General features: G+C 48.3%; 1 pseudogene and 3 gene segments (V, D, J or C); all 4 read right to left on the bottom strand.

Moving 5' to 3' along the window:
• Positions 1 to 513: 513 nt before the first annotated feature.
• Positions 514 to 1,040, bottom strand: LOC122101364. The segment is given in 2 exon segments: positions 514 to 818; positions 925 to 1,040. Coding segments are annotated over 2 exon segments (303 nt in total).
• A 3,736-nt stretch (positions 1,041 to 4,776) lies between these two features.
• Positions 4,777 to 5,118, bottom strand: LOC122101377. The segment is given in 1 exon segment: positions 4,777 to 5,118. A coding segment is annotated over 1 exon segment (342 nt).
• A 1,205-nt stretch (positions 5,119 to 6,323) lies between these two features.
• Positions 6,324 to 24,038, bottom strand: LOC122101376. The segment is given in 5 exon segments: positions 6,324 to 6,430; positions 6,584 to 6,677; positions 13,288 to 13,293; positions 23,544 to 23,854; positions 23,959 to 24,038. Coding segments are annotated over 5 exon segments (564 nt in total).
• Positions 24,039 to 24,206: 168 nt separating this feature from the next.
• LOC122101375 lies at positions 24,207 to 27,660 on the bottom strand (annotated as a pseudogene).
• Positions 27,661 to 27,893: the final 233 nt, after the last annotated feature.

Raw genomic sequence — 27,893 nt, 5'->3', positions numbered from 1 at the left:
ATATTTGGGTTGATCTTGTGTTGTTTGTTTTATCTGTAGCCTTCCTCAGATCTGATCTTGGTGAACATGGCAAAGTCAATTTCACTATCGTGTTATTCTCTGTGTTTGTTCAGGAAGTGGCATCCAATGTTTAAGTAAACCTCACAGCAGCAGGGCAGATACAGAGTGGAACTGGGGTAGGATGAGCACAGGCAGGGCAGACACAGAGTGGAACTGGGGTAGGATGAGCACAGGCAGGGCAGACACAGAGTGGAACTGGGGTAGGATGAGCACAGGCAGGGCAGACACAGAGTGGAACTGGGGTAGGATGAGCACAGGCAGGGCAGACACAGAGTGGAACTGGGGTAGGATGAGCACAGGCAGGGCAGACACAGAGGAGCACAGCTGGAAGTTCCCTCTGCTCCTGGCCCTGGGGCTGAGCCTGAGCTCCCTGTGTGCTGAGCGCCCCCTGCAGGCCAGAGCCCAATGCAGGAAGGTTTGTGTCTGGGTTCTCACTGAACTCCATGCACTGTGTGCAGCACAGTAATACGTAGCCGTGTCCTCTGCTTTCAGGCTGTTCATTTACAGGTACAGCATGTTCTTGGAGTTGTCTCTGGAGATGGTGAACCTGCCCTTCTCAGACTCGACGTATATTTGCTGGCTTCCATCATGCCCTATAACCGCCACCCACTCTAGCCCCTTCCCTGGAGCCTGGCAGACCCAGTGCATGCCAGAGTTACTGAAGTCAAATCCAGAGGCTGCACAAGAGAGTTTCAGGGACCCCCCAGGCTGCACCAAGCCTCCCCCAGACTCCACCAGCTGCACTTCACACTGCACACCTGCAAACACAGAGAATCCTGGTCAGCAATGTTTACACACATGTCCATTGTTCCTCCCACTCATGTGCATTTGCACACTCAGTGTCCCTTGCTCCCCATAAATCACCTTTCAACAGAGCAACAAGGAGAACCCAGCGCAGCCCCAGCTCCATGGTGGTGGTCTGTGCTCAGTCACTGGTGGAATCAGCTCACAGAGCTCAGGTCAGGGATGGGCTGGTTTTCATGGGCAGAGGGACGTCCTATTTGCATGTCCTCTGCTATAAAGCAGCTCTGGGGGGAAGTCTAGAGATGGGGCTCCCAGAGCAGAGGTGACTGTGCTGGAGGAGTTTGGTGACAATGGTCACCTTGGAGTCATCATGACACACTGACCACGCGCTGTGGTTCACACTGTACCTGCAGCTCCTTGGGAGCCTGAGGCAGAGTGTGAGAACACTGAGAGCTGTCTGGGGAGCAGAGGGACACATATGTCCTCTCACTCTGCCATTGTGCCTGGTGATCGTTCTGTCAGCATTTCTGATCACACACAAAACACAAAGTGCAATACGCCTGTGACCTCCTAGTGCACATGCAACAGTGTAAATCAATTGTGAGTGCGTTTCCACACTGGCAGGGTCTCACGTGCTATAAGCTCCATGCCTGGTCTGGACCTGCACAGCCAAGGAGGGCCCACAGTTCCTGGTGTGTTCCAGGAGAATGGTGCTCATCTGTGAGCTCACAGAGCCTCCTTCCTGAGCCGAGATTAGGTGTGGCTTTGCCACACTTTACTTCATTCTGACCACCAACCAAGATGGCCAGGGTTCAGGCAGATGTTTGATAGTGGGCTCTGGTGTATCATTTGTTACAATCTATTTTTATCATTCATATGTATTGGGTATTTGGAACAAAATCATGTGTATTTTGTACTTGTAATAACCTCAGTGTGTCACACACCGAACAAAACATAGGTAAATGAGTATTTGGTAAATATCAACAAGTGACTCGTGTCTTCTTCAAATTGTTTTATCAACCATTTGGCAGTTTCCTTGCATCTGTCTTTCAATTCATTGGTTGCAGTGATTCCTAGTGCTGGACAAGATGGTGACCTGAACGTGAACAACACTTTTGTCCATGAACAAGAATCCACTGACACAAAGCTTAGCAGATTCTGAGGAAGAGAGGAAAGGAGAAGCGACAGAGTTCCTGGGGACCCAGGACATGGCAGAGAAGCAGTCAGGGTGGAGAAACTGTGGCACTGAGCTCTGACCTGTGTGCAGCTCTCCTGCTGGGGAAGAGAGCTGAGCTGTCAGCAGGTACCATCAGGTGTGCTGACAGAGGGACTGCCAGCTCCGCCGTGGGACACATGGGCTGAGGACCCGTTAACTAGCAACAACCCTGAAATGAAAGAAACGAAAGGAAATCACCAACCCTTGTGTTGGGGGTGTGGGCCAGTTATTAGGCGGCTAGTCAATGAGAGAACGCATCAGGTTCTGACTTTGAGTACCAGTCATGGATCCAAAAGGGAAAAGGAAATTGAGGCCTGACTCAAGTGATAGAAAACCAGCCTTGAGTGAGGAAGCAGAGGGAGAGGGCAAGGTCTCTGTTTGTGCAAAAGTGCACAATAAAAATGCGTATAAAACATGAGAGATACCGAGTGTTGGGGGCCAAGCTGGGTCATGTAAAGCAGGCAGGCTGACAGTGAGAATGTAAATGAGAACGTGACTGGAAGTTATACCACGGTCCATGAGCACACAAACACTAGAAATGCCATCGATTCTAAACTCCAGTAATGTCCACTGGCGCATTTCCTTCTTATCTTCAGTTGCTGTGGCATTGTTTACATCAGCAAGCCAGGAGATTAACCCAGGTGTCCATGAGACAAGGAATGGAGAAAGGAAATGTGGTATCTCTGCAAAACAGGAGATTGTTCATCCATGGAAGGGAGGAAGTCCTGGCATTTGTGACAACATAGATGACTCTGGGGAGTTCACGTGAAGTGTGGTAATCCAGCTCAGAAAGACAAAGGAGGGCAAATAAGGAAGCTTTCTCAAGGAGCTGGAGGAGCTTATAGGAGAATGGAGAGGAAATCAACAGGAAGAATCTGTACCAATGGTGGTGGTAGTCACACTGCTGGTGTCTGTGTGGGGACTCCTATGCTGGGTAAACTGTTGTGTGGAAATGGAACTGGAGGAAGGCTTTGCCATCCTGGAGGCCAAAATCTGAGTTCCACAGCTTGGTGTGTTTACTGCGGTGTCCGCAGTCACCACGGCTGCTTCACACAGGGGCACCAGGACCCCAGGCCAGCAGAGCACTGCACCCCTCCTGCTCCACACACACACAGCAGGTACCTGGAGGGTGCTGTCTCCTGGTGAGGAGAAGGGTTTGTGATTCCTCAGGATGAAACCTTCACAGGTGGAAGACGCCTTTCCTAAGCCCATGGAGTTTAGACAAAAATCCCTCCTCAAGAAATGAGCATTGTTCCTTCAGGTAATGATGTGGTGAGGGAACAGGGTGAGATTTGTCTTTGTCTCAGGGAGGGGAGTGTGAGAGGAGTGTAAGGAGCAGCACCACAGGGGCCAGGACCCGGGGCAGAGGCCTCAGGAGGCAGCTCTGCTCAGCACAAGGTTCAGGGTGAGCAGCAGTGCCCGGACATGCACAACGCCAGGACTCACGGACACCTGCCCTCGGTCCTGTACAGCGCACAATTCCAGGACTCACAGACACCTGCCCTCGATCCTGGACCTCACAGCACAACCAGGCTGCTCATGTGTCCATTTCCCCAGAACCGCGGATGGTGGAGGTGAAATCATGTGAACAGAGTGGACAAGGCTGAGCTCTGCATCCCCGTCCCACAACCCCTGGTCAGCCTCCCTCCAGACCCGACGTCCACCTCCATTCCCACAGGAGGCCTGCTGAGAGGCAGCAGGAGAGGGCTGATGCACGCAGGCTGAGACGTGGCACCGGCACGTTCCCCAGGTCTGCAGAAGCCCCGGCCTGAGCAACACCTGACCCCAGGTCCCCACCTGACCTGGGGTTCAGTCCACACACTTACAACCTCCATTTCTGCTGACCAGAGAAAAGAACACACACGGAGGAGAATCTCTGAGCAGGAAAATGAGTCCGCTGACACTACCCCATTGTCCAGTCGTGAGCTGGATGTGCACAGGCGGGAATGGGAGAAAGGGAAGGCTTGCTAGCTCCAGGGGTGGCGGTCTGGCTTCTCCTCACAGGATTTGGAAGTACTGGGTTAGAACTCATGCCTGTGCCCTTGGGCCGTCGTGCTGTGACTGGCCATGCCTCTCATTTTGCTGTCAGCTGTTATTCGGGCAGAGCCTTGGTGTTGACTGAGGCTGGGCTTGGAGCTCAAACGCTGTGTCCATAGCTCTGGTGTAACGGGGGGCCCTGCGGGCCTGGGCCGTCACCCCCAGCTCCTTGACTAAGATTCAGCCTGGCTAGTGTTTTCCCTGGCTGGATTTGAACCACGATCCTCCAGTCCCCACTTCCCACACAGCCTGGATTGCAGGGAGGACCCTGTGCGTAGCCATGTACATCACGTTTTCAACGGGAATTTCAGGGCCTCCTCAGCAGGGAATCCCAGAGTGTCTCCCCAGGTCTGATGGGAAAGTGATCGTCAGGTCCCCTGGCCTTCCTCAGGTCCTGGGGACCACGGCTGGGTCATTGCCGTTTCCAGGGCAATGCCCTGGTCTCATTGATTTTGGGAATGTGCTTTATTCTTTGAAGATCATAACAGCATGATCAAATTGTGAACTCAGAGATGCCACAGAGTGCCAGCCTCCCAGATCCAGAAGGGATCCCTGGCAGTCGGCTGGACAGACGCAGCCAGATGGTGACACCAGCCCTGGGCTGCACGCTGAGTTCTGGATGGACTCTGGGCTCGGACATGCTGGGCGTCCCTGAGGGGTACCACATGTCCCTGTGGCAGGCTTGTGTCAGGGTTTACACCCAGTCTCCTCACTGTGTCCTACACATAGTGCAAGGCCGTGTCCTCCATGGTCACGGAGCTCAGCTGCAGGGAGCACTGGTCCTTGGAGGTGTGCACTGTCATGGTGACTCTGCTCTGGAGGCTCGGGCTGTATGCGGTGCTCCCACATTTATAGATGTGTCCAGTCCACTCCAGCGTTTCCCTGAGGCCTGTCAGGTCCAGCTCCGCAGTCACCATGCTGATGGAGTCACCAGAGGCCGCACAAGAGAGGGACGGCATCTGCACAGGCCTCCGCAGGCCAGGGCCTGACTCCTGCAGCTGCACCTGGGACAGCACAGCTGTGGACAGAGGAGCAGCTGCGTCTCGGCCCAAACGCCGCATCCCACGTTCCTGCCCAGTCCCAAGTCACCACCGCTGTGAGCTGCCAGCAGGAGCCCAAAGACCACACCTGCTCCATGTTCACGAGGTCACGTCTGTCACGTGCAGACGCATTTCCAGAGTGCGGAAGAGGCTGAATTTAAGTGAGGGTGTGACTTCTCTGGTGTGTATGCAGGAATTTGCATGTGACGGGCACCCTGCTTGTGGCTGCATATGAGGGGCAGCGTCCCTGTCCCCTGTCCCCCGGGAGGGGATGACCACAGGTCTCTAGAGACCTCCGCCCTCATTCTCCTGTCACCTGTCCCCCGGGGGAGGTGATTGCGGGTCTCTCACAGATCCCACCGCTGCCTTGACAAGCTCTCAACTGGGGGCCCTGACCTGCCATGAAGGAAGTGAGGTGAAGGCTATGAGGAGAGACCAAGAGATATAATATGTGCAATCAGCACAGTGTCTCTCTGTATCACACACACAGATAAACCCTACCTGTATCTCTACACACATCAGGAAAACAGACCTGCAGGAACATTGACACACACACATCATTTGTATGTTTATGCACACAAACAGAAACACATATACATACACAAACACACATATACATACATTCACAGAACCTCAGAACCTTGATCAGGAAGTAGATCCACTGAGTGTCAGTGGAGGGAAAGAGAAAGAACAAGCATGCTGAAGCAGGAGAATCCTTGTGGACCGAGTGTTCTGGGACTGCAGGGCTTGTCCTGGTCTTCAGAGGTGTACTGAACTGGGAGGGAGATTGGAAGAAGTGACCCCTCATGAGAATGTCTGCATTCTGAGGAACACTGGCTCACTCCCATTTCAGCCATAGCACCACTTCTGGCTTTTTGGCCGTTAATGGAGGTAAGAGTCTCACAGCCTTTCCTTCCTGCACTGGCTACAGTGTGATCCCCAGATCTGTGTGTGATCCTCTCCTGAACTGCTAGGATGAGAAGGAGAGCACTGGGGCCTGGCTCCACTTGCTTGTTCTAACCCCCCCATTTCCTCATCAGTGTCACTGTGACACTGGGTTGGTGTTGAAATGCACACACTGCTGTGTAGCATCGGTCTCAAACAGTGAACAAGTAGTGACATCACTGATCCCGAGAACCGGGTCTCTCAAGGATCACACTGTGATGGTGGAGAGGGAAAGTCTTCTACCTGTGCCACGGATGTACAGAGATTTACTAACCGTTTATTCACTCCTTATTGCTGACCCGTGTGCTCTTGATATTAGGGAGCAGACACCAGTTCTGCAGGGCAGGAGTGTCCTTATTGGCCTCGTAAGGAGAGATGATCTTGCTTCCTGGAACAAAGAGGCACAAAGCACCAGTGTATAAACCCACTCCCCATCTGCTGTGAAAAGTGCAGTGTTTCTCTTCCTGCTGATCTCTGTCTGTGGAAACGTCTGAATGAGACGGGACAGCAGGAGCCCACGGTGCTCCCTCACAGTCCTCACCCTGCCTCCATGTCTCCAGGAATTCTTGGTCTCTGGAGCAGAGCTGAGCAACTCTTTCCAGAGAATTCCACATTTGACTGCTCAGCCCATGATTCTGGCAGCAGCAGGAGGCAGAGGATGCAAGCCAGAAGACACAGGTCAGACCTCGGAGCGAAGCCCTCCACCGGAGTTCATGTGTGGAATCCACATCCCTGGAGGGTCGGCAGCAGGCTGGCCCCTGTGGTGACCCGGTGAGTCTGTCACTCGCGCCTCTGGCACAGGGTAGAATGACAGCATCAGGCACTGGATGCGGCCTATCCTCACCCCGGCCCCTGGAGGAGAAGCTCTGAGGAGCACAGGGCTCTGTGAGCGCTGCCGCTGCCCGCACTGCGCTCTTAGGAGCCTTCCAATTATGGTGTCCATTCCTCCTCCACTGCGCTTTCCTCGTCTTGAGTTCTTGGCTCTTTTTGAATGGTTTGCCTTGCTGTTTCCTCTAAATATGTGAATACGACTGTCATCCAATAGTGCTGAGAGGGGTCACCAAGGTGACACTACATGCTCTGACCAGTAATGATGTCACAGGACACGTTTACTGGAGGCGGCGTCTTGACCTTCAGGGACTCTCTGGAGAAGCACCAGTCAACATGCTGAGCTAAAGTGAAAATGACAGATGATTACTTTTTTTATTTCTGGTGGTGGTCCTGGGCCTTGAACTCCAGGACAGCCTGGGTGCAGTTTCTGTGCATTTCTGCTCCAGGCTCAGGCTCTACTACTGAGCCCCAGCTCCATTCTTTGCCTTTGGTGGTTAATTGGAGATCAGAGTCCTATGGACTTTCCTGCCCAGCCTAGCTTAGAACACAATCCTCAGATGCCAGGTTCCTGAGTTACTAGACTTACACGCATTATTGACAGGTGCCCAGCTAGGTGATGACAAGTTCAGGATCTAACAGTGTTTGCAGAACACGTAATGTAATGGCTCCAGAACACATCTTCTCGTCAGCACAGGGCCCGTCCTCCATGAGTGATCCTACAGCAGCCTCAGGACAAGTCTCAGAAATCCAGAAGCCTGAAACCAGGTCATTTCTTCAACAATAGGGACGATACAAGTCTCAGAACCTAGAAGACATCATCTCTGCAGAACATGGAGGAGTCCATGTGAGGTGACCTTATGTGGATTAGCTTCATTTCACAATGGTTTCACAGTAACTACACCCTTGGGATCATGGAGCTGCACAGAAGTGGAAGGAAAAAGGCTGAGTAAAGGCAGCAGTGGTACTCACTAGGCACTATGTAGATGATGACTTATACAACTGATGGAGGGAGAAATGGGGAGAGAGCTAGAGAAGGGTTGATATTGTCCAAAGAAAAATGTATTCTTTCTCTAACTTATGCAACTGTAATCCCTGTGAACATCACATTTATAATAACAATAATAATTTTGGAAATGCTGCAAATCTAAATCCAAATATGCAAATCTAAATCCAAATATACTTAATCATGAATTTAGTACTAATAGAGGTGGAAAAAATATGCCATTCTGAAGGAATTTTGAAAAATGTTTTCAGGGAAGCAAAATGAGCACCAATATCAGATGTATTCACACATGCCCTGAGATGATCCTTCCCTGTCCCCGTTACCCATGAAACACAGTGTGGCACCAGTGCCTGGACCCTGAGGTCTACACACCGCTGACCTGTAGGCCCCTAGACATCAGTAGAGCTCACACAGGTTTAATTGTATGTTTCCTCATTTATTCACTTTGGAATTAATTAATTTAGTTATGTATACATTTTAATGGACACAGGTCAACAACAGGAGACTATATAGTATTAAATACACACATACATTGCTAAATGTTCAGTAGGCTAAGTAGATTTTGTCTAAAGTATTGATGATTTCTGTTAGGTACAAATCTTCCTATCCTGTCTTCACTCTTTACAATGATGAATACAGAAGTGTCTTCCACAGTCCCCTCCCTGTGCTATGGGAACCAGGGCCTCCTCACCAGGAGATTTGTCTTCCAATGAGGACACATCTGTCTCCACATGGACAGAGTAATGGATGTCTCCTGGTGAGAGGAATGATTTGTCTCATTATCCACAAAATCTTTTTTTTTTCTTTTTTTTCTTTTTATTTTTTTTATTTTAATTGAGAACATACTGTACAGAGGGGTTACAATTACATGGGCAGGAAAATGCATACATTTCTTACCAAGCATTGCAGCCTCCTCCTTTGTTTACCCTTCACCTCCCTTCCCAGCCTCCCCCCTCCCCCCCACCCAATCATACCCCCCCCCCCAACGACATTGTAAAGCTGGTTTTGACATGACATTTTGTACTTCTCATTGTTGCAACAGGTCCACCTGAATCCTTAAACGACTTGTTTGTCCCCGTCTCCTCCACATGTTATACTGACATCAAATATAGTGAAAGCGGGGGTTACACTGTGGGGGAGGGACATACAAAGCAACAAAGAAATAATATTATAAATGCGTTAGAAACACATGCATGAAAGAAACAAAAACATTAAAATACATATTTGAGGGTTCGTTTTCCTAACATCACATTCTCTGACTTTTTCCGCTTGACTCATACCTATACTAGATATTGCAAATAAGGGAAACCATGGGACCTATGTTTCTTTGGGCCTGGCTTGCTTCACTTAATATAATTTTTTCCAAGCCTTTCCATTTCCTAACAAATGGGGCAATGTCATTCTTTCTGATGGAGGCATAGAATTCCATTGTGTATATATACCACATCTTCTTGATCCATTCATCTACTGAGGGGCATCTGGGTTGGTTCCATATCTTAGCTATGGTAAATAATGCTGCAATAAACATAGTTGTGCTGGTAGCTTTAGTGTGGCCTTGTTTGTGGTCATTTGGGTAAATGCCCAAAAGTGGGATTGCTGGGTCATTGGGAGCTCTATATGGAGTCTTTTGAGGAACCTCCATACTGCTTTCCAAAGTGGTTGAACAAGTTTACATTCCCACCAACAATGAAGTAAGGTTCCTTTCTGTCCACATCCCCTCCAGCATCTGTTGTTGTTAGAGTTCTTGATTTTTGCTGTTCTAACTGGAGTGAGGTGATATCTCAATGTTGTTTTGATTTGCATTTCTTTTATGGCTAGGGATGTTGAACATTTCTTCATGTGTCTATTGGCCATCCTTCTTTCTTCTTCAGAGAAGCTTCTCTTTAAGTCTTTTGCCCACTTACTTATTGGGCAGTTGTTTCTTTGAGGATTTGTTGTTGGGTGGTTTAATTTTTTGAGTTCCAAGTATATTTTAGATATGAGACCCTTGTCCGTTGTATGGCTAGTAAAGATCTTCTCCCAATCCGTGGGCTTTCTATTGATCTTGCTAGCTATGTCATTTGCCCTGCAGAAGCTCTGCAACCTTATACAATCCCATTTGTCCAACCTTTCTTTGATTTGTTGTGTTTCCGGGTCTCTATTCAGAAAATTTCGGCCTGAGCCGAGGAGACCCAGGGTTTCTCCTATTCCATCCTGTAATGTTTTCAGAGTGTCTGCTTTGAGTTCAAGGTCTTTGATCCATTTGGAGTTGATTCTGGTGCAGGGTGATATAGAAGGATCTAGCTTTAGTTTTCTACATGTAGTTAACCAGTTTTGCCAGCACCATTTACTGAAGAGGCTGTCTGTCTTCCATTCTATTGTTTTAGCTCCCTTATCGAAGATTAGCTGGCTATAGGTCTGTAGGTTAATTTCTGGGTTTTCAATTCTATTCCATTGGTCCTGAGGTCTGTTCTTATGCCAATACCAAGCTGTTTTGATTACTATGGCTTTATAGTAGAGTTTGAAATTTGGTACTGATATTCCTCCAGCAGTGTTCTTTCTGTTGAGGAGCGTTTTTGCTATTCGGGGTCTTTTATTGTTCCATATGAATTTTTGGATTGCCTCTTCTATTTCCTTGAAGAATGAGGGTGGAATTTGGATAGGTATTGCGTTGAATTTGTAGATAGCCTTGGGAAGTATTGCCTTTTTCACAATGTTAATCTTTCCAATCCAGGAGCATGGGAGGTTTTGCCATTTTTTAAGTTCTGTGTTGATTTCCTTTTTCAAGATTTTAAAGTTTTCATCATAGAGGTCCTTCACTTCTTTAGTTAAGTTAATTCCTAGGTATTTTATTTTTTGTGGGGCTATTACAAATGGAGTTGCTTTCCTAATTTCAGCCACACTTTTCTCATTGTTGGCATACAGAAAAGCCATGGATTTTTGGGGGTTAATTTTATAACCTGCTACTTTGTCAAAGTTTTGAATCAGCTTGAGTAATTTGGGAGTGGAGTCTATGGGATTCTTTAAATACAAGATCATGTCATCTGCAAAGAGGGAGAGTTTTATTTCTTCTTTCCCTATTTGGATCCCCTTTATGTCTGCATCTTGTCTTATTGCTGTAGCTAGGCATTCTAATACTAGATTGAAGAGAAGTGGAGAGAGTGGGCATCCTTGTCTTGTTCCTGAGTTAAGAGGAAATGGCTTTAGTTTTTCACCATTGAGTATAATGCTGGCTGTAGGTTTGTCATATACAGCCTTTATTGTATTGAGGAATGTTCCATGGATTCCTAATTTTTCCAAAACCTTCATCATAAAGGGGTGTTGGATCTTGTCGAATGCTTTTTCTGCGTCTATTGAGATAACCATGTGGTTCTTATTCTTGCTCCGGTTGATGTGATGAATAATATTAATTGATTTGCGTATATTGAACCAGCTTTGCATCCCTGAAATGAATCCTGTTTGATCGTGGTGTATGATTTTTTGGATGAATTGTTGAAGTCGGTTGGCCAAAATTTTGTTGAGAAGTTTTGCATCAATGTTCATCAAAGAAATGGGTTTATAGTTCTCTTTCTTTGATGAGTCCCTGCCTGGTTTTGGGATGAGGGTTATGATGGCTTCATAGAATGTGTTCGGTAGTGAGCTTTCTCTTTCAATTTCATTGAAGAGTTGGAGGAGAATTGGTGTGAGCTCTGCTTTGAAGGCCTTGTAAAATTCCGCTGTAAAACCATCTGGTCCTGGACTTTTCTTAGCTGGGAGGTCTCTTATTGCTGTTTCTATTTCAATGCTTGATATGGGCCTGTTAAGATAGTTTAACTCATCTTGGTTTAGTTTTGGCATGTCAATATTTGCTAGGAAGAGGTCCATTTCTGTCAAGTTCTCAAACTTATTAGCATACAGTTTTGAGAAGTATTCTCTTATAATGTTCTGAATCTTGGTTGTTTCCGTGGTGATGTTTCCATTCTCATCTCTGAGTTTATTAATTTGGGTGTGTTCTCTTCTTTTTCTGATAAGATTTGCTAAGGGTCTGTCAATTTTGTTAAGTTTTTCAAAGAACCAACTCTTTGTTTTGTTGATTCTTTCTATAGTTTTTTTGGATTCTAATTCATTTAATTCTGATTTAATTTTGATTATTTCTTTCCGTCTACTGGATTGGGGGTTATCTTGCTGCTCTTTTTCAAGGAGGTTTAGATGCGTCATTAAATTGCTAGTTTCAGATCTCTCCAATTTGTTGATGTAGGAGCTCAGAGCTATAAACTTGCCTCTGAGTACTGCCTTTGCTGTGTCCCAGAGGAGCTGGTATTTTGTGTGTTCATTTTTGTTGAATAGCATGAACATTTGAATTTCCTTTCTAATCTCTTCCATGACCCACTCATGGTTCAGCAGTGTGTTGTTCAGCCTCCATGTGATACCGGACTTTCTTTGGTGGCTTTTGGTGTTGAGTTCTAATTTTATTCCCTTGTGGTCAGAGAGAATGCAAGGTATAACTTCAATGTTTCTGAATTTAGACAAGTTTGCTTTGTGGCCTAAAATGTGGTCTATTTTAGAAAACGTTCCATGTGCTGCTGAGAAAAACGTGTATTCTGATGCTGCTGGGTGAAATGTTCGGTAAATGTCTGTTAAGTCTAGTTGATCTATGCAGCTGTTTAGATCTGTGGTTTCTCTGTTGAGTTTTTGCCGAGTTGATCTATCTAGTGGGGAGAGTGGTGTGTTAAAATCCCCAACAATTAATGTCTTTGGATCTATATGGGATTTGAGGGAAAGTAGTGTTTCTTTGATAAATTTGGGTGCTCCATTGTTTGGTGAATAGATATTTAGAATTGTAATATCCTCCTGAAGGAGAGATCCTTTAATTAGTATGTAGTGACCTTCTTTATCTCTTTTTACGAATTTTAATTTGAAGTCTATTTTATCTGATATTAGGATTGCAACTCCCGCCTGTTTATGCGGTCCGTTTGCTTGGTAGATTTTGTTCCAGCCTTTAACGTTGAAAATGTGTTTGTTTTTACGGGCAAGATGTGACTCCTGCAGGCAGCAGATAGAAGGGTCTTGTTTTTTAATCCAACTAGACAGTCTATGTCGCTTAATTGGAGAGTTCAGTCCGTTAACATTAAGAGATAGGACTGAGAGGTATTTGGGAGTTCCTGCCATGTTATCTACCTTCTTGGGGGCTGTGAAAACTGGGTTCTTCCTATGGTTCTTGGATTCTCAGTTTGGGTGCAGTTTCTTGGCCTTTATTGCGGTCTTGTTGGTTTTCTATGTGTAGGACATCTTTAAGAATCTTTTGTAGGGCTGGTTTGGTGGAGATGTATTGTTTCAATTTTTCTTTGCTATGGAAGGTTTTTATTTGGCCTTCGGTTATGAAGGAGAGTTTAGCTGGGTACAGTATTCTTGGTTGATAGTTGTTTGTTTTTAGGGCATGGCATACATCGTTCCAGGCTCTTCTTGCTTTGATTGTCTCTGCTGAGAAATCTGAGGTGATTCTAATTGGTTTCCCTTTATAAGTGATTACCCTTTTCTCTCTGACAGCTTTAAGGATCTTTTCCTTGTTCTGAGTTGATCCTGTGTGGATTATAATGTGGCGGTGGGATGTCCTATTCTGGTCTGGTCTATTTGGGGTTCTAAAAGCTTCTTGTATCTGAATAGGCCTATCTTTTTGTATGTTTGGGAAGTTCTCTGCTAGGATCTTGTTAAACAAATTTCCTAGACCATTAACTTCTGTTTCCAGGTGCTCCTCTACACCCATTATCCTTAGATTAGGCCTTCTGATGGTGTCTTCCAGGTGTTGGATAGATCTATCATATTTCTTGGACTTGTCTTGGATGGTTGTATGTTCTTTCTCTATAATATCTAGGCTGTCTTCAATCCCTGAGATTCGATCTTCTGCATGGTCTAACCTGCTGTCAAGACTCTCTACTTTGTTTTTTATCTCTTTTCCTTCTAGTTGGTCAGCTTTGATGGCTTCAAGTTCTTTGTTGAAGCTCTGTTTTAGGTCTTGTATGAATTTCTTTACTTCCTTAATTTGGTGTTCAGTGTTTGTCCTCAAATCACTTAGTTGATTGGTTATTGTTTCTTTGGGCTCCCATTCCTTCTGTTGGGTTCCATTCAGCATTCCCTTTGTGGTCTCCCTGACTTCCTTCAGCTCTTTGTTAATGGATTCCATGAATGCCTTTAGTGATCTTTGTGTGTTCTCTACCTGGTCTCTCAATTCCTGTATTACTCTTTGATTAGCTTCCTCCCGTTCGTGGGATTCCTGCAGATCTCTTTGAGTGTTCTCAGCCTGCTCACGCCATTCCTCCCTTTCTCTTTGAGTATTCTCAAGTTGTTCACGCAAATCCTGTATCAGTTTTTGAGTAGCTTCCTCACGCTTATGATATTCCTGTATAAACTTCTGGGATGCCTCCTCTCTCTCCCTGTCACGCTCATACAGAGTCCTTTGTACATTGTCAAACTTTTCATTTATCATGTTTGCCAGCAGTGTTTGTAGAGCTGTTTGGGAACTCTCCTCTGGATTATTCATTATCTGTTCTAACCCCTGATTATCAAGATTGGGAATTGAGATACCCGAATTTGCCATTTTTCTTGTGTTTTTCCGGCTTACTCTGCCCATTTGAGAGGAAGATAGCACCAGTTTTGTGCTAGAACACTATCTTAAGGCAACCATCAACCAAAGTTTGCATTTGTACAGTCAATAGTCTACAGATACAATCTAGTTCAACAGATACATCTATTCGACATCAAACAACTATATGTTAAAGGACTTCGAACCGCAGAGAAGAATTTGGAAAACCAGAAATTATTAGGGTTAGGGAGAGATGTGGGTAAAAAATAGGAATAGATTGGTGTGGGGAGGCACAGGGAGAGTTAACTCTGTCCTAATCACAGTGCAGGAAATAGGTTGGGTAGGATGCAAGTAGAGAGAGAGAGAAAAAGAAGAAAGGGAAAGGGGAATGAAAAGAGACCAGAAAAAAAAATAGAAACGTAAAAATTAATGTTATTTTAGAGATTAAAAGACCATCTATTTATAGAGGAATATGAATATGTTGAGAGAAAGGGAGGGACATAGAGGAGATGTGAAAAACTTTAAAAAATGCTTAAAATATTATATAGGTATAAAGAGGTAGTACTGCTATTAATGAATTTAAGTCTCAGAGGTTTTGAATTGAGTAATAAGTTTGTGGATTAAGTGTGTACACAATGGGGGGTAGGGTCTACTGGTTAACTACGGGTTTATCTGAGGATGTGCAGGACAAGAGTTAAGTCACATAAAGAAGAACAAAGAGGAAAAGATGGAAAGGATAGGAAAGTGAGAAGAAAAGATCAGAAGTTCAGTAGAGCTAGACAAAAAAACAAAAAGATAATTAAGAATGAAAGGAAAAGAGAAAGAAGACAAGAAAAGAAAGGAAAACACACATTCACGTATTCCTAAAATAAAAATTATAAGAGGAGAAAGAAAAAAAAAAGTTAATGGAAAACAATTATTTTTTCAGAAGAGGCAAAAATTAAAGATTAATAAAAGTTTTAGAAAAGCAAAAAAATTTTATATATATATATAAGGTAACAAAAAATGAAAAAAAAAACAAAACAAAAAAAAAGAAAAAAAGAAAAGAAGAAGAAGAAGAAAAAAAAAAAGGTCTTTGATTTTTTTTTTGGGGGGGGGAGGGGTGGGAAGAGTCCTGTATCTCCCTTTTGTCTGTAACCAGAGTGTGGTTGGAGTCTCTGGTCAGCTTGAGGTCCTGTGGCTTGATTGGTTTCTTAAGTCAGTTTGTTGGAACAGGCAGAAAAATGCTCTGCTTTACCCAAGATTTTGAGATTCCCCCTCCCAGGTTAGTTTACTGGGAGGGTGATCTGCTTTGAGAATCACAAAAGAGGGGGATGCAGTGATGAGGCTAGGTTCTGGGTAGAGTTGAGGCCTTTCAACAAACAGTAGCTTTTCCCTGGGGCTATTTTGTGAAAAAAACTCACAGCACCCAGCCTGGAGCCATTCTCAGGGTTTCTGTTTTTCAATTGGTTGTGGTGGCTGCTAGAGGGAGGGGCAGCCTCTGGCTCTGGTTACCCGGTGAGGAGAGCCACTCCAATGGCTGGCGCCTGAGCTGGGTGACTTTTCCCTGGATGGAACTGAGTCTGTGAGGTCACTTCGCCGTTAAGTTCTTGTGACCTGCTAAATGACTCGTTTTATTCCAAGGCCTGAGCTGGAGCTAGCCGCTCCTCCGAGCTTTGTCGGTATCCAAGATGGAGATCACCGGTGCTGGGTGGGGGGAGGGGTGGCCTTCCCTCCTCTGCTCCCTGGGAAGGAGTGAGGAAGTGGGGCTTCTACTCACGCCGAGTCTTGTATCCTGGGTCGTCTCTGGTCTGCAAAGTGCAGGATGAAGTTGTCCGCTCCTTGTCGGTTCTTGCTGGTGTTGAGTAGAATCCACTCGCCCGCTGCGTCTGGCTCCTTCGTCCCGGACTCTCTGTGTGAGCGCTCAGGTATGGCCGCGGCTGCGGTCGCCGCTGCGACCCTGCCGCCGCAGCAGCAGCTGCTGGCAGACGCTCAGATGTGTCTGCTTGGCTTCCCCTCTCTTGACTAACTCTCTGTCCTGTGATGGCACACTTGGTGTGATTCTCTGGCTTGGGACTGTTCACTGGAACTCTGAAACTGTTTTCTATGCAAGAGCTTGTTCAGATTCCAGCTTCTCCTCCACCATCTTCCCGGAACTCCTATCCACAAAATCTTTTAAGGGAAAACCTCAGAACTCAGAAGTCTTCTTCCTAAAGCCTGTAGAGTTCACACACACGTTCTTGTTCAGGAAGTGAAGCTTGCTCTTCTCTGATCAGGATGTAATGGAGAAATAAACAAGGACCTGTTTGAGCAGGTGGGGGCATCCGGGATGCAGGGAGCTCAGTCAGATTGCTGTGAGATCACCTGGGCCCAGCCCCACGATGCATGTGCACGGTGACAGTGCTCATGACAGAGCCACAGGGATCTGGCCTCCATCCCAGACAGGACATCCACAGGACTCCAGAGCCATCATGATGGAGGAAACCCCAGGACAGACGGGGCCCAGCAAGGGCAGTCTACATGCACATGGCCTGTTGTCTGTCCAGTCCAAGCCAGACTCCTCGTGTCCACTTCCAGGTCCCCTGGAGGACAGCAAGAGGCCCTGCTCAGGGGAGACTGAGGAGTTCACCACGTTTCCAAGGTACCATCGGCTGAGCTCCCAGGGTATGGCTGACCCCTGTGTTTTATGATTTGGGTCCCCAAGTACATTTGTTGGCTGGACAAAGAAAAAAGGAGGCTGTGATACCAAGAATTACTGAGTCAGAAGTGAATGAATGGAGCAATTCTGTTAGGTCAGTTCTGAACCCCTGAGCAGTGCCACAGGTGGAGGGAAGAGGGCAGCATTTGAGGCCTGTTAAGAGTCATGGGTTAGTGGGCTGTGCGCTCTTTCTCTGTCTGTCTCTCTTTCTTTCCTTCTGTGTACTGTTTTGAAGTCTGGGCTTCCGATTTAGGCACACACCTCCCACTTTAGCCTATTCTGCAGCTTTTCTGGGCAGATGTGAGAGTCCTGAGGGGCATTGCTACAAAGATGGCCTCCCAGAACACATGGCACTCCATTGCTTCCACCTGCTGGTTATCCACGTATTCATCCCACGTTGATCTGAATACTACAGTCACCTCCCTGCACAGACGGGAAAGTACACACAGGTTCCACACAGCCGTGTGCTCTGGGGAGAAGATCTCATGTCTGCTACGTCATCTGTCCTTCCTCTCCCTCATTGCTGAGGTCAGTGTCCTCTGCTCCATTCTCCAGCCAAGTGAGTCTGGCTGCGACTGTGTCCATCACTGTCCTCTAGTGAGAGCAGAAGAGACGTGATAGACCACACCATCTGCTGAAAGAAGACTCAGAGAGCCAGGCTCATGGGGACACTGCTGACAAGCCTGCATTTCTTCTGTCATCATCTGAATGTCTGTCACTTCCTCTCATCTCATCGACTGCTTACCGTCAACAACCTCACTGAGGATAAATGCCTACATGAACCTCACGGTCACCAAGTGTGCAATTGACATGCATTAGCCTATGGACAACTACACAATATCTGTACACGTCTTTGCCAGTTCATCAATGGGTTTTCCAACAGTTGAGTGTTGAGAGTTCCTCTCACAGTCTGGATGCACAAATGGTGTTGGGTGTGTGATTTGCCAACATTTCTTCCTCTTCACAGCCTGTCATTTACTTATTTGTCACTTGAGCAGAAAGTTGATGAGTTTCAAGTTTCATTTAATTGATCCTGATATAAAATCTAAATTATCAATTGGCTATTCCATGGGCTCTATATTCTGCATAGAAAGCCTTGATTTCCCTGTGTCTTCATTAAAGACCAGGCCAGTTATTGATGTATGTGCACATGGATGTGAATGGGACAACTAACTAGTTATTGATGTGTGTCCAGTTGTGTGAACATGTGTGCACAGAGGCATTCACGTGGGACCATTTCATAATAATACTGACAAGAGTGGCTCCTTACTTCAACTTGAGTCAAAAGTGTCAGGAGGGTTGTGTTTCTGGGTTCCATAACTTGGAGGTCCAAGTGGAAAGTCAGGCCTTGGTCCCCAGCACGTCAGCACAGAGAGGAGGTGAACGTTCAGAATGGGGCCTGGTGGGAGGGGTGCAGGCCCTGGGCCTGGGGTTGAACAGGACAGAGCCTCCTTCAGGACCAGAGACCCTGATGTCCCACAGTCATTTCAGTCCCTGAGGGTGACATTTAAAATGTGTAAGTGTCTTATGTCACAATCTCAGCAGAACACAGAAGGAGCTGCACTGTGGTTCTAGGTTGGGGGTGGCTGCCTCTGAAATGTCCCTGGTTCTCCTTTCTGTTTTCCTGGTCAGCAGCCCCAGCCTCTCTCTGTCCACAGCAAATCTTAAGATTTGTTCCTCTGGCCACTGCAATACTGTGGCACCTCCTAATAGAACTCTCTGTTAGTTACCCGTTGATTCTTTCTGAGTACATTATCCTTTATCCTCTTCTCACATTTTATTACCTGTAGTCAAAGAAAGCAATCCTGAATGCTTGACGCTAATGAGAGATTCAGACTCCCATAAGCTTGCTGGCCTACCCTAGGTGGACTTCTACAGTCATCCATGATGTGAACGTACCTCAGCCTCTTCTGCCACGTTCTCCCTAAGATGTCCTGTGCTCCATGCTCCTGCCCTGTCCCTAATTTCTACTTGGTGTGTGTCATTCTGTCTGCCCACTGCATCCTGTGCACGGCCATTTCCTGTCCACCCTTGCATTGTCCTCCTGCGCAATATGGTTGTGCATGCCAGCACCACGGTCCACCCACCTTCTCCCGACAGATGAGCCACACGTGATCCCCAGGAAGACGTGCCCGACAGTGGGGTGAGCCCATAGTGCACATGCAGCGGTTTAGAGTTGCACACTCATGAAGGCGAGGGTGAACATGGGTGGGTCATGTCAGACGAGGATCTGCACACACACACCTCATTGGACCTGAATTTGATGAGCTTGGCCTGGGCGGGAGGATGGAAGCCTGGTCCTGTCCATGCGAGCTCTAGAGTGTGCGGTCACCGCTCCCCCAGCCAGGCCCCAGTCTGTGCTCACCAGGAAGCCCTCGAAGTCTCTGTCCTGAACCTGCGGGGGAGCACACACTCAGTAGCCCTGAGCACTGCAGACCCGCCCTGGCCTGTGCGGAGCCAGCTCTGCCTGAGCCGGAGCCTGGGCCTTGCTGCGCTGTCAGGCCCTGCCTGGCGTTCAGATGGAAGGAGCCCAGCCTCTGCGTCCGAGCAGCAGCGCAGGGGAGACACCAGCTGGGGTCCTGGAGCCCTGGGAGGGTGGAGGCCAGACCCCAGGGCCACCTCCTCATCACACCTGCAGCTGACGCGGGCTCAGCGCCCCCTGCTGGCGTAGGCTGCGTGCATGTTTGTGTCTGGGCTCCCACTGGGCTCCTCTCACTGTGTCTCTTGCACAGTAATACAGGGCCGTGTCCTCAGTTCTCAGGCTGCTCATTTGCAGGTACAGCGTGCTTTTACTGTTGTCACTGGAGATGGTGAACCGGCCCTTCACAGAGTCTGTGTACCATGTGCTACCACTATATGGATTAATTTGTGCAACCCACTCCAGCCCCTTCCCTGGAGCCTGGCGCACCCAGTGCATGTAGTAATCACTGAAGGTGAATCCGGAGGCTGCACAGGAGAGTCTCAGGGACCCCCCAGGCTGCACCAAGCCTCCCCCAGACTCCACCAGACGCACCTCACACTGCACACCTGCAAACACAGAGAATCCTGGTCAGCAATGGTCACACACATCCACTGTTCCTCCCACTCATGTCCATTTGCACACTCAGCATCCCTTGCTCCTCATATATCACCTTTCAACAGAGCAACAAGGAGAACCCAGCGCAGCCACAGCTCCATGGTGCTGGTCTGTGCTCAGTCACTGGTGGAATCAGCTCACAGAGCTCAGGTCAGGGATGGGCTGGTTTTCATGGGCAGAGGGACATCCTATTTGCATGTCCTCTGTTATAAAGCAGCTCTGGGGGGAAGTCTAGAGATTGGGCTCCCAGAGCAGAGGTGACTGTGCTGGAAGAGGTTGGTGACAATGGTCACCTTGGAGACATCATGATGCACTGACCATGTGCTGTGGTTCACACTGTACCTGCAGCTCCTTGGGAGCCTGAGGCAGAGTGTGAGAACACTGAGAGCTGTCTGGGGTGCAGAGGGACACACATGTCCTCTCACTCTGCCATTGTGCCTGGTGATCGTTCTGTCAGCATTGCTGATCACACACAAAACACAAAGTGCAACATGCCTGTGACCTCCTAGTGCACACGCAAGAGTGTAAAACAATGGTGAGTGCATTTCCACACACTGGCAGCGTCTCACGTGGTATGAATTCCATGCCTGGTCTGGACCTGCACAGCCAAGGAGGGCCCACAGTTCCTCGTGTTTTCCAGGAGAATAGTGCTCATTTGTGAGCTCTGCAGAGCCTCCTTCCTGAGCCGAGATCAGGTGTGGTTTTGTCCCTCTTTACCTCATTCTGACCTTCAAGGAAGACGGCCAGGTTTCAGGCATACGCTTGACAGTGGGCTCTGGTGTCTCAGTTGTCACTGTCTAGCTTTATTGTTTGTTTATTCTGTTTATATGCATTTATTTGTAACAATATCATTGGTGTTGTTAATCTCAATAATAATGATCTCAATAATTCACAATCCATAACAATGTGCTCATAGGTAAATGGGTATTTGGTAATTGTGGACAAATGACTCGTGTCTTCTTCAAATTGTTTTATCAACCCTTTGACAGTTTCCTTGCATCAGTCTTTCAAGTCATTGGTTGCAGTGATTCCTAGTGCTGGACAAGATGGTGAGCTGAACTTGAACAACACTTTTGTCCATGAACAAGAATCCACTGACACAAAGCTGAGCAGATTCTGAGGAAGAGAGGAAAGGAGAAGCGACAGGAAGTTCCTGGGGACCCAGGACATGGCAGAGAAGCAGTCAGGGTGGAGAAACTGTGGCACTGAGCTCTGACCTGTGTGCAGCTCTGCAGCTGGGGAAGAGAGCTGAGCCATCAGCAGGTACCATCAGGTGTGCTCACAGAGGGACTGGCAGCTCCTCCGTGGGACACACGGCTGGGGACCTCGCTGCCACCCCAGGGACTTGCAGGTGGAGACAGATCTGCTGTGAGAAGCTCTCAGTGTAAAGAGAGGCTGAGGTCGCCAGTGCTGTGAGCCAGGCAGCTGTGGTGGCTGCAGAGGGCAGGATGAAGGCTCCTCGGCCTCTGTGGATGGTCCCCATGACTGGAGACGGCTGCACTCGGCTCACTTCCTCATTTAAGCCTGTAGTCTTGGGACATCACACTGTCTCTTTGTTTCACTTACATTTATTGGTCTTGTAGGTAAACACATTTCATTCCCTAGCTGAGGATACTCTTGTTCGAGGGATTTTTAGTGCAATTGAGTCTGCATTGTCAGCCATGTTGGAACACCCCCTGAGAGACAGTCGGGCCTCCATTAGACCCCTGGAAACCCCTGGGTGGGAGGGCTTTCCTCTCTGCCCTTGCCTCTGCCCCCTGCTGAGGACTGAGAGCTCAGGTGGTCCTCCATCCCCCTCCATCCTGAGGGTGTAGACAGAGTGGAAATGACCATCAGCAGCTGCCGTGCACTGTGAAGCAGGAGTGTCCACGGAGTGGACAGCACGGGGGCTGAGGGGAAGAAGAAGGGAGGCTTCTCACCTGAGACAGGTGTGGGCATCAGGGAAGAAGGACACAGGAAGTGGCAGTGCTCCACAGGAAGCTGATGGCTGATCCCATCTCATCCACACACAGAGGAAGTCCTTCCCTCCCACACTGCGCCAGTGAGCACATGAGGAAGGGGAAACAAAGGAAGGCAGGCATGTCCAGAGGGACTGTGGGGTGCTGGGGAGGTGTCCAGAGGGACCCTGGGAATGGGAGGAGGGAGCGTCACAGGACCTGACACCCAGCTACCACCCAGCTTCTGGGGTGAGATCCAGGGCTGCTGGCCCTGAGCACCTCTGCAGCTCAGGCTCAGGGTCTGGTGGACAGTCTGAGTCAGGGCTCACACTGACGTCTCTCCCAGTGTCTCTTCCACAATAATCTATGGCTGGGACCCTCGTGGTCACCGCGCTCAGCTCATGGACATCTGGTTCTTGGTTGTGTCCTCAGACACTGTGACTTGACTCCTGAGAGACAGCTGCAGTTGAAGATGTCTCCTGTCCTTCCCAGCAGCTTCCCTGGGGCTGTGGGATCCGGTTCCATCAGTAATGACAGCACTGCCACCTCCATGGTGCAGGTAGGGGACAGAGACCATGCTGGTTGGCCAGGCCATGCTGTGGAACTCCTGCAGCTGCTGGGACAGGCCATCTGAGGACAGAGCACCTCAGGGCCGGGAATGGGGAGACACGGTGTGTTCTGAGTTTGGATGCAGCGTCCTAACAACATCCTGACCACATCCCGATGTCCTACATGCAGGAACAGCCAGCAAGGAAACAAAGGCCCACCCGGCATTCCAAGCGTCAGGAAGATATCTGTGACTCACAGGAAGTATTTCCAGGGTCTCGCAGAGGTTGAGTGTAAACAAGTGAGTATGAGCCCAGTGTCACTGGTTCATGCCTGCAAATTCAGGTACTCAGGAGCCTGGGCAGGAAAGTCCCTGAGACTTTTATCTCCCATAAACCACCAGAGAACCAGAAGTGGTGCTGTGGTTTAAGCGGTAGGGAGTGCTCTCCTTGAGTTGAAGAGCTGAGGGACAGCGCCCAGGCCCAGAGTTCAAACACCATGACAAAAAAAAAAAAAAGTGTGCAGCTAATGTCTGCTCTTCCTCTAGGAAGAGGAAGGACAGCATGGGGAAGGCCAGATGGACTCTGCTCAGGATCTCTGCAGATGGAGAGAAACCAGTGGAATTGGAGAGCAATGTGTCACCCAGCCTTGGAGCCCTTAACACCCTAGTCAGCTCTGTGGGGGACGCTGTGTCCTGTGGAGAGGCCAGGCACACAGAGGAGTCAGGGCCTGAATTCCCCAGCTACTCCTGTGACTGCCATGACCTCAGTGTGTTCAGAGCGCCCCCTGCTGGTGCTGACTGAGCATGACCTCAGTGTGTGCCCAGCGCCCCCTGCTGTTGCTGAGCTCTCTGCAGGGAGGTTTGTGTCTGGCCCACACTGGATTTCCTGCACTGTGTCTCTTGCACAGTAATAGATGGCCGTGTCCTCCACTCTCAGGCTGTTCATCTGCAGGTAAACTGTGTTCTTGCTGTTGTCTGTGGAGATGGTGAAGCGGCCCTTCACGGAGTCTGCATACTTTATGTAACTATTATCACCATAGATGGATGAAATCCACTCCAGCCGCTTCCCTGGAGCCTGGCGGACCCAGCTCATGCCATAGTGACTGAAGGTGAATTCAGAGGCCACACAGGAGAGTCTCAGGGACCCCCCAGGCTGCACCAAGCCTCCCCCAGACTCCACCAGCTGCACCTCACACTGCACACCTGCAAACACAGAGAATCCTGGTCAGCAATAGTCACACACATCCACTGTTCCTCCCATTCATGTCCATTTGCACACTCAGTATCCCTTGCTCCCCATTAGTCACCTTTCAACAGAGTAACAAGGAGAACCCAGCGCAGCCCCAGCTCCATGGTGGTTGTCTGTGCTCAGTCACTGGTGGAATCAGCTCACAGAGCTCAGGTCAGGGATGGGCTGGTTTTCATGGGCAGAGGGATGTCCTATTTGCATGTCCTCTGCTATAAAGCAGCTCTGGGGGGAAGTCTAGAGATTGGGCTCCCAGAGCAGGGGTGACTGTGCTGGAGGAGTTTGGTGACAATGGTCACCTTGGAGACATCATGACGCACTGACCATGTGCTGTGGGTCACACTGTACCTGCAGGTCCTTGGGAGCCTGAGGCAGAGTGTGAGAACACTGACAGCTGTCTGGGGTGCAGAGGGACACACATGTCCTCTCACTCTGCCATTGTGCCTGGTGATCGTTCTGTCAGCATTGCTGATCACACACAAAACACAATATGCAACAAGCCTGTGACCTCCTTGTGCACATGCAAGAGTGTAAAACAATGGTGAATTTTTTCCACACTGGCAGCGTCTCACGTGTTAAGAGCTGCATGCCTGGTCTGGGCCTGCACAGCCAAGGAGGGCCTACAATTCCTGGTGTGTTCCAGGAGAATGATGCTTTTCTGTGAGCTCTGCAGAGCCTCCTTCCTGAGCTGAGATCAGGTGTGGCTTTGCCGCACTTTTCTTCATTCTGACCATCAACCAAGTTGGCCTGGATTCAGGCAGATGCTTGATAGTGGGCTCTGGTATATCATTTGTCACTGTCAATCTTTGTTGTTTGTTTTTGTCAGTCATACGTATTGTACATTTGTGACAATTTCACATATATTGTATATTGTCATAACTTCAGTGAGTGACTACATGTAACATGCACTGCTCATAGGAAAACATTGATTTGATAACTTGATAAAATATTTGGGTCTTCTTCACATTGTTTTATCAATCATTTGATTCCTTATTTCATGCAATTTTGTACCCAACTTCCAACTTCCATATATCCTGTCTTCCCTCCATCCTTCCTCATTCTCTAGTAACCAACACTTCCTTTTCTGTTCTGTGCAGTCTATTTCTTCTAGACATAATGTGACACTGGTGTTTCTATGGTTGGTTTATTTCCTTTAAGCTAACTTCCTTTAGGTCTATCACAAATGACAGTCTTTCTTCCTTTCTGTGTGAGTACTATTCCATTGTCCACACCTATCCCATTTCCTTTATCTGTTCTTCTCTTGTTGGACCTTTATTTAATCTCGGGCCCTTCCTCAAATTAATGTGTAAAAAATACCCACAAAACAACATAAAACTTTGAAGTTTGCATTCTCAGCAGAAGAAAACTTCCCCACACTCTACCAGAAGACCAGCATTTATATTCTTCCATGTTTGTGATAACAGTCATACTGACTTAGGTGAGGTGATATTTCACTTTGGGATTGATTTGCATTTCATTGATATTAGCATATTATCTTGTACTTTAATATTTCTCTTTTTGTTGTCAGTCCTGGGGCTTAAACTCTGGGCTTGGGCGCTGTCCCTGAGCTCCTCAGCTCAAGGCAGGAGTTCTACTGCTTGAGCCACAGTTGCACTTCCGATTTTCTAATGCTTTCTTGGAGATCAGAGTCTCACAGACTTTCCTGCCTGAGCTTGCTTTGAACCACGATCCTCAGATCTCACCCTTCTGAGTAGCTAGGATTAAAGAGGAGAGCCACCAGCACCTGGATTATTTATCTTTTTAAAGAACTCGCAATGCAGGTCTTCTTATCAGTATTTCACTGGGTTCTAGATTTGTCTTTTGTTGTTTCCTTGAGACCTTTGTTTCCATGATACAACATGGATAGTAAATCATTTTACAGACATTATCACTACTATCCTTATAATGAAGCTTTACTCTTTTGACATTATTTCATGTTGCTGAAGCGGTGTTTCCCAGCAATCTCTTTGTGCCTTTACATCTTTATTTTACGCTGTTGCTGTCATATGGCGTATGAGTGCAGTCACAGGAATGAGCGTGTAGTCTACATTTTAACGTCAGACTCTGGCAGCACCAAGTTCACTTCTCTCCCTTCCCTGTGTGTCACTGGTGGACATGGATTAAGGGAGTGCTGGTTCTCCCCTCTCATGCATTCAGTGAGCGGTTCTGACCTGCTGTGTGTGCAGAGGAGGAACTCACCTTCCTCTGCCCCAGGCTGAGGTGAAAACTGAAGAGCCTGATCTTTCTAGGCTCTCCCAAGTAATTTCACAGTTTCCTGAGAGGCTTCTCTGGTCTTTCTGTAATGTCACCAACCATTTCCTCCCCTCTGTATGTACCTGTGTGGGATTATCAGACACGACATCCACACTGAATGTTGGTTTTGTCTCCGTCTTTGCCTTGCACCATATGGATTGTGGCCTTAGAAAGAATGTTGCCACCACGGAATCTGTCCTGAGCTTCGAAGGGTCCTCTGCTCCCACAGACTCATCAGTGATGGGCCCAGGATCAAGCAGCGACCAGACCCAGAACTGTGGCTGAGAATCCCATCCAACCTCGTCATCTACAGCATGTGTACAAAGGGACGGAGGCAGAGGAGCTGGTGGGGGTCACTGGGCCTCTGCAGGTAGCCACAGCTCAGCGGTGCCCACGACTCGGCTCTGTGGGTCACAGAGCAGCCCCCGGTCCTGACCGATGGCCTCTCACATGTCACCAGCAAGAGGAAAGGGGACAACGGGATCAAAGCCGGGCTGGATGCCTGGGCTGTGTGAGCAGAATGGTGGGCCTTGAAATCCATCAGTGACATGGAGGCCCTGGCTCTGCACAACATCCCGTGCACTCCGACCTAAGGATAAAGACTGACCTAGCCAGGGAGTCCACTTTGTCTCTCCCGAGTCTGAGAGGAAAGGACTGAGCAGGGTTCTTGACCTTCCTCAGATTTGACCCCAGTGATCTCAGCTGTGTCCACCGACCGTGCATGGTGCTGTGTCTGGTCCTCTCAAGGATGCATCATCAACCACAACAGAACCACGACAATGGAAGATGGAAAAAGCTGTGTGCTGAGGGGTTGGAGAACAGTAAGAATATAGTAGACAGCTCTGTGGGGCACACTGCGTCCTGTGGAGAGGCCAGGTACACAGAGGAGTCAGGGCCTGAGTGCTCCACAGCTGTTCCTGTGATTGCCATGACCTCTGTGTGTGCCGAGCGCCCCCTGCTGGTGCTCAATGAGCATGACCTCAGTGTGTGCTGAGCGCCCCCTGCTGGTGCTGAGCACCCTGCAGGGAGGTTTGTGTTTGGATTTCCTGCACTGTGTGTCTGTAGCACAGTAATAGACGGCCATGTGCTCCACTCTCAGGCTGTTCATCTGCAGGTAAAGTTTGTTCTTGCTGTTGTCTTTGGAGATGGTGAAGCGGCCTTTCACAGAGTCTGTGTACTGTATGTTACTACTACCATAAATGGATGAAACCCACTGAAGCCCCTTCCCTGGCCTGGCGGAGCCAGTTCATCCAATAACCACTGAAGGTAAATCCGGACACTGCACAGGAGAGTCTCAGGGGCTCCCCAGGCTGCACCAAGCCTCCCCCAGACTCCACCAGCTGCACCTCACACTGCACACCTTCAAATACAGAGAATTCAGGTCAGCAATTGTCACACACATCCACGGTTCTTCCTACTCAGCTCCACTCACACACCCAGTGTCCCTTCTTCTCTGCAAATTACCTTGTAAAATGGCCACAAGGAAAACCCAGGTCAGAGCCCCCTCCATAGTGGAGGTCAGTGCCCAGTGCTGATCTCAGGATGGAACCCCTGGAAGTCAGGCCTGACCTGCAGAACTGCAGCTTTTCATGAGCAGAGGGAAGCCCCATTTGCATGTCCTCTTGGTATATAGCCAGCTCTGGGGTGGAATCTGAGCAAAGGCAGTGCAGAGAAGACAGGAGAATCAGGAAGTCAGCAGTGACAATGATCACATGGAAGAGAACACAGACCTCATCCCACAGC

Source organism: Dipodomys spectabilis, unplaced genomic scaffold (assembly GCF_019054845.1).
Source record: "Dipodomys spectabilis isolate Male_0828 unplaced genomic scaffold, ASM1905484v1 ptg000657l, whole genome shotgun sequence".
NCBI lineage: Eukaryota > Metazoa > Chordata > Mammalia > Rodentia > Heteromyidae > Dipodomys > Dipodomys spectabilis.
This window is presented reverse-complemented; position numbering and strand designations above follow the sequence as displayed.